Below are 13,341 nucleotides of genomic sequence, written 5' to 3'. Positions count from 1 at the left end.
CAATGACTTAAATAAAAAGATACCATGCTTCCTGAGTTGGGAAACTCAGTATTTTTAAGATGTCAGTTTTCCTGAAATTGATATGTAGCTTCAGCACAATCCCAATTAAAATCCCAGAAGCCTGTTTTTGAAGAAATTGATCAGCTAATTTTAAAATTCAAAAGAAACAGCAAAGGACCTAGAACATCTGAAACAACTTTTAAAAAGAGCAAAGTTGGAGGACTAACACTACTGGACTTTTGGACTTCAAGACTTATAAGTCCACACAAATATGGACAACTGATTTTCAAGAAAGGTGCAAACGCAATTCAGTGGAGAAAAGGCAATCTTTTCAACAATGGTGCTGAAACAACTGGATATCCATATGCAAAAAAACTGAACTTCAATTCATACTTTACACCATATACAAAATTATTTCAAATGGATCTAGACCTAATGTCTAGTAAACTGAAAAGAGCAAAAGGCATTGATGAGAATGTTATGGAAACAGAACTCAAATACACTGCTGGTAGATACATAAAATGATACAAACTGTTGTGAAAAAAACAACTGGCAATTTCTTACAAAGTTAAATATCCATGTACCATATGATTTGGCCATTCCACTCCTAGTATTTAACCAAGGAAAATTAAAGCAAACATCCCTACAAATACTTCTACATGAATGCTCATAGCTGCTTTATTTGTAATAGTTCAAAAAAACTCCCCCCCCCCATGGGGAAATTGATACTCATAATATATCCACTTGAGATCCATCATCAAGTGAATGAATAAACAACTTGTGGTATATCTATACAATGGACTACTACTCCACAATAAAAAGAAATGAACCTACAATACAGGCAACAATATGGATGAATTTCAGAATAATTAGGCTGAGTGTAAGAGGCCAGACTAAAAAGAATATGTAATACATACATTTTGATTTATAAAAAATCCTAGAAAACCAATTTATACTGACAAAGAACAGATCAGTGATTGCATGGGGACAAAGAGCTGGAGAAAGGGATTAGAGAGGGGTATGAAGGAAATTTTGGGGTGTATACTGTTGCTACCTTGATTGTGGTGACAGATTCATTAACATCAAATCTTAAAACTTTAGTAGTTTATTATATATCAGTAACACCTTAATAAAGCTGTTAAAAAATGTGAAGTTTGCCAATAGTAGGCCCATATTCCCCCAAGGGCAGTAATAGCCTGAATGGCAGGTGCTACTTCCCTCCCTCCAGTATTTTTATTAGATTGTTCCTGAGCTTGTTTTTATTGTCTATGGTAGAAATTTCATTCCGTTTCAGTGACAGTTTTCTCCCAAACCGATCCCTTTAACTGTCTTTTGTGTTTGCAGTCATCATGACTAGATTTTCTGTTTGCTGTGGTAGAGTTGGGTAAATTCCTTGATTTTTTTCCTCATCTTACCTGAGATCTGTTTGAATTATAGTTGAGGGCTAGTTACTACATTCTATATATTTCTTTTTTGTGTAAGTGAAATGGTGAGATTACTTTTGTGTATGTCATATTTTTAAGGAGAGAGGGCAGAGTTCTGTTTCCCAAGAGTAAGTGTAGTCCTTGTATAAAAACCCTGGTGGTCACTTAGTTAGGAATTAAGTTTACTGAGGGAATATACCATTAACAGTCTGTACTGTTCTCTCACTGGAGACTTCTTCTATCCTTGCTGAGATTTAGTAACAATAGGTAAGGTTTTTTGATTTTTCCTTGACTTTCACCATTGTTCTAATACTTGCTCTCAGTCTATTTACCTTTAAACTTGCAAGTACCATCACCTTACTTTTCCTGATATCGCTTTTAGAAAGGTAATCGAGGAGTTAACCATGACACCAAGACACTTAAGAATATGCTGTGACTTCCTTGTGGTTAAAATTTTCCTAATGCTGTTGTTACTGAATTTGTAAGGTTACTTTTAATACTTTCCTTTTTTGTGGGGGGTATGTATTTTTAATGGTATAAAATTGTATAATTTTATACTAAACTTGATCTTGTTATTTTTTCCTGATATTACAAACTGGGCATTCATAAATGTTTGAGGTTTACAATATAAATCTTTTCTGGGCCACATCTAAATATTTTCCTCATGAATATAAAACATGAATTAATATGCTGGTAAAAGGTTTCATTTACTAAAGATGGAAAAATCTTATTTCATGAAGCAGAAAAAAACAAGATATATAACATTTTACTAGAAGATCATGAATGGCTTTTTCTACATCCCCCAAAGATTGCTGCCTTCAGGAAAAAAAAAAGGTATTAACAAATAATAAAAATTTTAGGAAAAGGAACCTGGAGGTACTGTTTAATGACTAAATCTGATTTTGCATAACAGCTGTTTTGAACCTCTATAAAGGGCTTGATGACTCATACAGAAAACAAAGTACAGGTATCTCCCGCTTTTCGAAGGTTCATGTTTTGCCACTCTGCTTTAAAGGAAGATCATACATTAGTGGCTGTTTTCACTAAATGAAAGAAACTTGAAGAGAATTTTTGCTTTTTTGAAAAAGGCAAAAAGCAGAAATAGTGTTGTGTTTGTTCTGCAGTGATCCATTACTGAGGCAGTGTGCAGCAAGAGAGACACTGTTGGGCTCCTTCCTGGGGATTACACTCAGCAACTCCACATCAAGCTGCCAGAGCTTTGCACTGTGTATGTGAGCATCAGTGCTTTATCTCGATTTATTTTGTGCATCTGTTACCAAGAATTGTCTTAATGTTGCAAAAAAGCCTGAGAGAGGTTATTATGGGAATGCTAAAATCATCTTTCATATAAATTAAGGGCAATTGATTCTTTGTTTCAGTCATTTCAGCTTAACAAAACATCGCATATAGTGGGAAGCCTGTAATTGTATGCTCATGCAGAAGTTGTCTTGGTTTTTAAATAAAATAAAGGTGTTTTACATACAATGGAGGGATTTAAAAGCAGATTAGATGTACTAGAAAGGACGGTATATGGAATAGAAATTACATAAGAGAAATACAAAGAAGCTGAGGCACAGAGAGAAAAAAGGATCTCTAGGAATGAAAAAATATTGAGAGAACTGTGTTACCAATCTAAAGGGAACAATATTCACATTATAGGGGTACCAGAAGAAGAAGAGAGAGAAAAAGGGAGAGAAAGTGTCTTTGAGGAAGTAATTGCTGAAAACTTCCCCAATCAGGGGAAGGAGATAGTCTTTCAGGCCATAAAGATACACAGATCTCCCAACACAAGGGACCTAAGAAAGACAACACCAAGACATAGTAATTAAAATGGCAAAGATCAAGAAAAAGGACAGACTGTTAAAAGCAGCCAGCGAGAGAAATAAGATTACATACAAAGGAAAGCCCATCAGGCTATCATCAGATTTCTCAGCAGAAACCTTACAGGCCAGAGGGGAGTGGCCTAACATATTTAATGGAATGAAGCAGAAGGGCCTTGAACCAAGAATACTTTATCTGGCAAGATTATCATTTAAATTTGAAGGAGGGATAAACAATTTCCAGATAAGCAAAAGCTGAAAGAATTTACCTTCCACAAACAGTTTCTACAGTCTATTTTGGAGGGACTGCTATAGATGGAACTGTTCCTAAGGTTTAATAGCTGTCACCAGAGGAAATAAAACCACAGTAAGAAAGTAGAACAGTTAATTACTAAGCAAGTGCAAAATTAAATCAACTACCCCCAAAGTAAGTCAAGGGATGGACAAAGATGACAGAATACGATACCTAATATATAAAAAATAGAGGAGGAAGAAAAAGGAGGGGGAATAAAAAAGAACCTTTAGGTTGTGTTTGTAATAGCATATGAAGTGAGTTAAATTAGACTGTTAGATAGATAGTAAGGGAATTACCCTTGAACCTTTGCTAACCACAAATCTAAGGCCTGCAATGGCAATAAGTACATACCTATCGATAATCACCCTAAATGTTAATGGTCTAAATGCACCAATCAAAAGACAAAAGAGTCACTGAATGGATTAAAAAACAAGACCCGTCTATATGCTGCCTACAAGAGACTCATTTCATACCTAAAGATACACACAGACAGACAGTAAAGGGATGGAAAAAGATATTTCATTCAACTTACAGGGAGAAAAAAGCAGGAGTTGCAGTACTCGTATCAGACAAAATAGACTTCAAAACAAAGAAAGTAACAAGAGACAAAGAAGGACATTACATAATGATAAAGGGATCAGTCCAACAAGAGGATATAACTATTATAAATATCTACGCACCCAACACAGGATCACCTACATATGTGAAACAAACACTAACAGAATTAAAGGGATAAATAGAATTCAATGCATTCATTTTAGGAGCTTTCAACACACTACTCACTCGAAAGGACAGATCAACCAGACAGAAAATAAGTAAGGAGAGAGAGGCACTGAACAATGTATTAAAACAGATTAACTTAATGTACATCTACAGAACACTCCATCCAAAAGCAGCAGAATACACATTCTTCTCAAGTGCACATTGAACATTTTCAAGAACAGATAATATACTAGGCCACAAAAAGAGCCTCAGTAAATTCAAAAAGATTGAAATTGTACCAACCAGCTTCTCAGATCACAAAAGGATGGATGAAACTAGAAATAAATGACATGAAGAAAATGAAAAAGCTCACAAACACATGGAGGCTTAATAACATGGTCCTAAATATTCAATGGATCAATGACCAAATAAAAACAAAGATCAAGTAATATATAGAGACAAATGACAACAATAACTCAACACCACAAAATCTGTGGGAGGCAGCAAAGGTTGTGCTAAGAGGGAAGTGTATTGCAATACAGGACTACCTCAGGAAACAACAATCCCATATGATCAGTCTAAACTCCCAAATAATGAAACTAGAAAAAGAAGAACAAATACGGCCCAAAGTCAGTAGAAGGAAGAACATAATAAAGATTAGAGCATAAATAAATAAAATTGAGAAGAATAAAACAATAAAGAGAATCAATGAAAGCAGGGGCTGGTTGTTGGGGAAAATAAACAAAACAGATAAACCCATAACCAGACTTATCAAGAAAAAAAGAGAATCTACACACATAAACAGAATCAGGAATGAGAAAGAAAAAAATCACCATGGACACCACAGAAACACAAAGAATTATGAGACAATACTGTGAAAAATCATATGCTAACAAACTGGATAACCTAGAAGAAATGGACAACTTTCTAGAAAAATACAGCCTTCCAAGATTGACCCAGGATGGAACAGAAAATCTGAACAGACCAATTACAAGCAAGGAAAATGAATTGGTAATAAAAAAACAGTACCTAAGAACAAAAGCCCTGGAACAGATGGTTTCACTGGTGAATTTTATTAAACATTTACTGAATACCCATCCTACTTAAAGTTTTCCAAAAAGTAATAGAGGAGGGAATACTTCCAAACTCATTCTACGAAGCCAGCATCACTCTAATACCAAAACCACAGGCAAAGACACCAAAAAAAAAAAAAAAAAAAAAAAAAAAAAGATAATTACAGACCAAATCCCTCATGAAAATAGATGCAAAAATACTCAACAAAATATTAGCAAAATGAATTCAAAAATACATCAAAAAGATCATCCATCATGATCAAGGAGGATTTATTCTGGGATGCAACGATGGTATAAAATTCGAAAATGCATCAACATCATCTACCACATCAACAAAAAGGACAAAAACAACACGATCATCTCCATAGATGCTGAAAAAGCATTCAACAAAATTCAACATCCATTCACGGTAAAAACTCTCAACAAAATGGATGTAGAGGGAAAGTACCTCAAAATAATAAAGGCCAAATACAACAAACCCACAGCCAACATCATACTTAAAAGCAGAAGCTGAAAGCTTTTCCTCTAAGATTGGGAACAAGATAAAGATGGCCACTCTCCCCAATTTCATTCAACATAGTACTGGAGGTCCTAGCCATAGCAATCAGACAACACAAAGAAATAAAAAGCATCCAGATTGGCAAGGAAGAAGTTAAACTGTCCCGGTTTACAGATGACATAATATTGTACATAAAACATCCTAAAGAATCCACTCCAAAACCAGTAGATCTAATATCTGAATTCAGCAAAGTTGCAGGATACAAAATTAGTACACAGAAATCTGTTGGATTCCTATACACTAACGATGAACTAGAAGAAAGAGAAATCAGGAAAACAATTCCATTCACAATTGCATCAAAAAGAATAAAATACCTAGGAATAAACCTAACCAAGGAAGTGAAAGACCTATACTCTGAAAACTATAAGACATTCATGAGAGAAATTAAAGAAGATACCAATAAATGGAAACACATCCCATGCTCACAGATAGGAAGAATTAATACTGTCAAAATGGCCATCCTGTTTAAAGCAACCTACAGATTCAGTGGAATCCCCATCAGAATACCAAGAGCATTCTTCAATGAACTAGAGCAAATAGTTCTAAAATTCATATGGAACAACAAAAGACCCCAAACAGCCAAAACAATCCTTAGAAGGAAGAATAAAGTGTGGGGGGGTGGATTATGGTCCCCAACTTCAAGGTCTATTACAAAGCCATGGTAATCAAGACAATTTGGTACTGGCACAAGAAAAGAACAATAGATCAAAGGAACAGACTAGAGAGACCAGATATAAACCCAAGCATATATGGTCAGTTAATATACAATAAAGGAGCCATGGATATACAATGGGGAAATGACACCTCTTCAATAGCTGGTGTTGGCAAAACTGGCTCGCTACATGGAAGAGAATGAAACCGGATTACTGTCTAACTCCATACACAAAAGTAAATTCGAAATGGATCAAAGACCTGAATGTAAGTCATGAAACCGTAACACTCTTAGAAGAAAACAAAATCTTTTGAATATAAACATGAGCAACTTTTTCCTGAACACATCTCCTCAGGCAAGGGAAACAACATAAAAAATGAACACATGGGACTACATCAACCGAAAAAGCTTCTGTACAGCAAAGGACACCATCAGCAGTACAAAAAGGCATCCTATATTATGGGAGAATATATTTGTAAATGACATATCCAACAAGGGATTAACATCCAAAATATATAAAGAATTCACATGCCTCAACACCCAAAAACCAAATAACCCTATTAAATAATGGGCGGAGGATATGAACATACATTTCTGCAAAGAAGAAATTCAGATGGCCAACAGACACATGAAAAGATGCTCCACATTGCTAGCCATCAGAGAAATGCAAATTAAAACCACAATGAGATATCACCTAACACCTGTAAGGATTGCCACAATCAAAAAGACAAACAACAACAAATGTTGGCGAGGTTGTGGAGAAGGGGGAACCCTCCTACACTGCTGGTGGCAATGTAAACTAGTTCAACCATTGTGGAAAGCAGTATGGAGTCCGTTCATCAAAATGCTCAAAACAGACTTACCATTTGACCCAGGAATTCCACTCCTAGGAATTTACCCTAAGAACGCAGCAATCAAGTTTGAGAAAGACCAATGCACCCCATGTTTATTGCAGCACTATTTACAATAGCCAAGAATTGGAAAGAACCTAAATGTCATCAGTAGATGAATGGATAAAGAAGATGTGGTACATATACACAATGGAATACTACTCAACCATAAGAAGAGGGCAAATCCTACCATTTTCAGCAACATGGATGGAGCTGGCGGGTATTATGCTCAGTGAAATAAGCCAAGCAGGGAAAGAGAAATACCAAATGATTTCACTCATCTGTGGAGTATAAGAACAAAGGAAAAACTGAAGGAACAAAACAGCAGCGGAATCACAGAACCCAAGAATGGACTAATAGGTACCAAAGGGAAAGGGACTGGGGAGGATGGGTGGGTAGGGAGGGATAAGGGTGGGGGGAGGGAGGAAAAAGGGGGATATTAAGATCAGCATGCATGGGGGGGTGGGAGAAAGGGGAGGGATGTACAACACAGAGAAGACAAGTAGTGATTCTACAACATTAAGCTATGCTGATGAACAGTGACTGTAAAGGGTTTATAGCGGGGACCTGGTATAGGGGAGAGCCTAGTAAACATAATATACTTCATGTAAGTGTAGATTAAAGATAACAAAACAACAACAACAACAACAACAAAACAGTTCCTGTGTGGTGACCGCCAATGAGTTCTACATAATGGTATAAAGGGCAGATCAAAGTGTGGGCAAAGGGTCTGTTTGTATTTATACAGAGGATCAAAGCCTAATTCGGCTACCCAGAAAATGAACTAAGATATGATATGAAGAAGAACTTCCAACATCAGCACTCTCTGGAAGAGTCATACCAGAAGATGATCATCAAAAAACCTCAACAAAGATCCAGGCGATGCAGCAGTTGTAGCTGCATTCATCCCACCGGTTCCTGGACTTGCCATGGGAATGAAGAAGGAGATATCTAAGCTGGCCTGTGCATACAGTAAAACAACAAATTTGACTGGATCTACACTGTTGGAACTCAACCAAGAATTAGGAGAAGTGCCAAGTTGTAGCGCTCCAAAATCTTACAACTACAGACTATCTACTGTTAAAAGAACATATGGGATGTGAACAGTTCCCAGGAATGGGCTGTCTTAATTTGTCTGACTTCTCTCAGACTGTTCAAGTACAGTTGGACAATATCCATCATATCATAGACAAATTTTCACAAATGCCTAGGGTGCCTAACTGGTTTTTTTGGCCTCACTGGAGATGGCTGGTAATTATAGATCTGCTTTGGTTATGTAACTGTATTCCTATTATGTTAATGTGTGTGTGCAATTTAATTAGTAGTTTAAAATCTATACATGCTTGTGTTACTCTACAAGAAGATATGTCAAAGAAATAATCAATCTTCCCATGTTTTCTTCCGTCCACTACCTCTATAGCTTTTCTTCTTCCTTCCTAATTACAACCCTTAAATAGAATTCGTGCCTCATATCGAATTTACTGAGTATCATAATTCCTCCAAGTGCTAAAGATACCTCAAGACAAATGCTGGGCATAGAAGCCACAGGGCATAAGTCTGCAAAGAAGTAAAAAGCTAACCTTTTCAAACAATATGGCTTCTCTCTCACTTACCAACTTTATATCTCCCTGTATGGCCCTGGAAGATGACTGGTTAGCCAGAGACGGGTAAGATTCCTCAAGGGAGGAACAACCTAAGACAGGCACAGTCGCAGGGGGGCCATCAGGTGAGAAATTGGGGATCAACGGAGGTGAGGCTTAGAACCTCACTCCCCCTGTTTTGAGAGAAATCTTCTGCATCCGTGGATGTTTTATTGCCCTTGTCTAGCTTGGATTAACACATAGTCTACAGGCACACACCTGATCATCTACATTTGCTCTCTTACAACACTGAACTAAGTTTTCTACCTCTATCTTACATCTACCTACCACTTCAGCATTTTATTAAAAATAATAATAATAATAATAATAATAAAAGGAGAAATGTGGGATCCACATATAAATCAAGTATAAAAATCAAATGAATATTCATATTTGACCTGATTGTTTATGGTTCATAATGCGTGATCAAAACTGAAAGTTTCTGTGATGACTGCCCTTGCACTGTTCACCATGGAAGAACTTATTCACTATGTAAGAATTTGTTCACCATATAAGAACTTGTTCATTATACTTTAGAAGATTGGAGACTGTTGAGAATTAGACTTGGGGTTGATTAATGATTGTGCATTGAGTCCCCTATACAGAATTTTATTGTTGTTAACAACCATTTAATCAATAAATATAAGATATGTCCTCTCAAAACAAATAAACAAACAAACAACATTCTTAGATGGTGAAATGACTTCTAGTAACATATTTACCTAGCCCAATATATAAAAAATATGATTATTTCAACATAGAATCAAAATAAATCATTAATGAGAAAAAAAAACAAAACTAAAAATAGAAATACCATTTGACCCAGGGAGTCCACTGCTAGGAATTTACCCAAAGAAAACAACTTCTCAGATTCAAAAAGACATATGCACCCTTATGTTTATGGCAGCACTATTTATAATAGCCAAGATATGGAAGCAACCTAAGTGTCCATCAGTAGATGAATGAATAAGGAAGAAGTGGTACATATACACAATGGAATACTCTTCAGCCATACGAAAGAAACAAATCCTATCATTTGCAACAACTTGGATGGAGCTGGAGGACATTATACTCAGTGAAATAAGCCAGGCGGAGAAAGACAAATGCCAAATGATTTCCCTCATTTGTGCAGTGTAACAATGAAGCAAAACTGAAGGAACAAAATAGCAGCAGACTCACAGACTATAAAAAGGGACTAGTGGTTATCAAAGGGGAGGGGTTAGGGAGGGCGTGTGGGGAGAGAGAGAGAAGGGGATTGTGAGGTATCATGACTGGTGCACATGGTGTGTGTGGGGTTATGGGGAAGTCAGTGTAGCTCAAGGAAGACAAATAGGGACAATGTGGCATCTTACTACACTGATGGACAGTGACTGCAATGGGGTATGGGGGGGACTCGATAGTAAGGGTGAATGTAATAACCACATTGTTTTTCTTGTGAAACCTTCATAAGAGCATATATCAATGATACCTTAATAAAAAAAAAGTAAAAATAAAGGTGTTTTAGAACAAAGAAAAGTTTTTTTGTAAATATTTAGCAAAGACACAATAGAAATTACAACATGTCTAGAATGCGAGTAATTAAACAGGGTTGATTTACTTTAGAAAATAATTACCTGGAATATGGTCAATGGAACAGGTTTTTCAATCCTGGCTATATCACAAGAACCTGTATAACTTTTTGCTGATAGAGACAAAGGGGACATACTCCACTTAGTAGGTATATATGAATAACAAAGATTCTATGGTCCAATAACTGGATCTTTATTTTAATAAGAGGAAAAATACAACAATAAAGCATTGTTAATGAATATAAGCAATACTTACCAGTACCGGAATTTTGAACCTAATGTAAAATAATGTGCAAAAAAATTCTTTTGAGGTGGAAGTGGTCTGTCCAAACGGAAGAAGGTGTGATGCTCTACACATGTTTTCCACAAATTTTTGCATGCTCTGTAATTGACCATGTTAAATCCCAATAATGTTTCTCTAGATTCATGCTGTAATAAACGACAAAATGCAAAGAATACAAGGAAAATATTGGTATCTAATGCTCCATTTAATGTACCTTTTATAGATAAATATTTTAGCCTTATAAACACTAATCCTAGCATCTTTTTTGCTGATCCAATGTCCAAAAAGCAGTAAAATAAATGGAAAGGTTTGCAAAATGTGGACCTGATCCAGTAATATTACAACTCTTAGGAATTTTCACTGTAGAACATGGTTAGAATTAAGTTTAAAAATTAATGCTTATTTATTTTTAAAACTTAAGTTTTGAATTAAGTTTAAGAATTGATATTTATCTGTTTTCAAAACTTACTAGGTATAATTCTGTTTGAAAATATAATCCCACCCCATAAATTAAACTTTAAGATATGCTTAACATCTCTAAATTTATGACTGTCTAGACTGTAAATAAGTAAGAATATTCAGCACTTCTGCACACTATTATGAAACTCATATTTTAAAATAAACAGCAACAGAATAGAAGCATTTCTTTTATTTTTCTCTAAAGATTTGACACATATATTTTAAAAATTTCACTGAAGCAAACTATATATATAGCAAGTCATACAAATCATAAGTGTATAGCTGTGATTTTCATACAATGAATGCAACCATTCAACCTCCAACCCGATCAAGAGATGTTTCATTTACTAGCACCTCTGAAGTATCCTTTGTCTCCGCTTTCTTCTAGATCACCCTTTGCTAAGGTAATTACTCTATTTGACTTTTATCACTATAGATTAGTTATGCTTGTTTTTGAACTTTATACACATGGAATCACACATATGTGTCTTTAGGTCCTTAGGTCTGATTTCTTTTGTTCAATATTATGTTTCCATATTCATCCATACAGTTGTGAAGCAGTAATTCAGTAATTTTCACTCTATACAGCATTCTATGGTATGAATATACAAATGTATTTATATATTGTTGATAGACATTTGATGCTTCCAGTTTGGGGATGTAAAAATATTGCTATGTATTCCTGTTTGTTGTCGATGTACATTATGTGCACATTTCGGTTGTTAAGATCATAAAAAATGCACGTGTTTACTGTTAGTAGATAATGCCCAACAGTTTTCCAAACCGGTTAGATCAATATATAGAGTTCCTCCCACTAGCAGTGCATGCTCCACAGACTCAACCACCAATGGTTTGTCCATCTTTTCATTACACTATTCTGGTGGATGTGTACAAGTATCACATTTTGGTTACAATTTGTAATTCCCAAATGATTAATGAAGTTCAATACTTTTTCATGTTAATGGCCATGTGGATATCCTTGTTTCTGGAGTGTCCATCCAAGTTGACTATTATATTTTGGGATTGGGTTGTATATATAACCAAGAATGTGGTGTAAGTATGTGCATGCATGTATGACATACATATTTTGTGCTCTTAAAGATGTCTTTTGATAAGTATAGTTCTTAATTCTAACAGTGCAAGTTATTGATCTTTTAAGGTTAATTTTCCTCCTATGTCCTTCAAAAAAATCTTTGTGTATCAAAAAAGTCATAAAGATATTTTCCATAACTAAAATACACTAAACTGGACATGTATAAATATCAAACTACTACATTAAAAGATAATGTGCTTAAAATACTACTTTCTGATCACCAGAGAATTCTTAATTATGCTTTAACAGTTGCTTTGTATGCATTAACAAATACAGTTTACTTGTACCACATACTGTAAACAATGCAAAATGAGAATGTCTCACAGAGACTACAGTAGTTTCTCAGTAGAAGCAAAATCTAAGATGTGTGTATGTTCTCCCTTTTGTGACACTTTGCATACTTCAAAAGTCTGTATGTGCTTCTGACATTCTACCAATTGAATTTGGAATATAACAATCCCCTGTCCCACTCTGTAAACAACAGATACAAAATGTTGTATTGAGAGATAAGTAGATTCTATGAAGTTTGGGTATTAAAAAATAAAGTGATGTTTCAGAGAAAACATTAACAAGACAACATTCTGCAGACTATGCCTATAAATAATCTTTAATCAATTGTTAGTTGATTTTTGTTGCTGATGTTACCTGTGGCTAATCACATTTCTAATGATATACTACACCTCAGGGAATGGCTTTAATGATTAAGTAAATGAAAACAGCTGGCATTATTACCAGGCACATATTAAGACCTTAATGTCATGTTAGATACTTGAATAATTATTATTATTACTAACAACAGTATTATAGTGGGAAGCAAATTAGAAAAGTTGGCTTCCATATGGCTTTCTGCCAATATAATCATTTAAAATAAAATATTCTCTAG

General features: G+C 35.2%; 1 protein-coding gene across 15 annotated transcripts in view; it reads right to left on the bottom strand.

Annotated features, from left to right (window-relative positions):
* The window catches only part of PTPN4 (protein tyrosine phosphatase non-receptor type 4), a 258,996-nt gene that overhangs the window by 73,539 nt on the left and 172,116 nt on the right, over positions 1–13,341 (bottom strand). For 14 of the 15 annotated variants that reach the window (XR_008998840.1, XR_008998839.1, XR_008998841.1 and 11 more), the window contains one exon: positions 10,880–11,052. The exons of the other annotated variant lie outside the window; for it this stretch is intronic. Coding sequence is in view for 11 of the 14 variants with exons in the window: in XM_057505706.1 (XP_057361689.1) it covers positions 10,880–11,052 (173 nt within the window). In the remaining 3 variants the exon portion in view is untranslated. The remainder of the gene's footprint in view (positions 1–10,879; positions 11,053–13,341) is intronic. 15 annotated transcript variants of the gene reach the window in all.

The sequence above is a fragment of the Manis pentadactyla genome, chromosome 8 (genome assembly GCF_030020395.1).
Source record: "Manis pentadactyla isolate mManPen7 chromosome 8, mManPen7.hap1, whole genome shotgun sequence".
Lineage (NCBI taxonomy): Eukaryota > Metazoa > Chordata > Mammalia > Pholidota > Manidae > Manis > Manis pentadactyla.
Note: the sequence above shows the minus strand (reverse complement) of the source record. Positions and strands in the feature narration are given on the sequence as shown.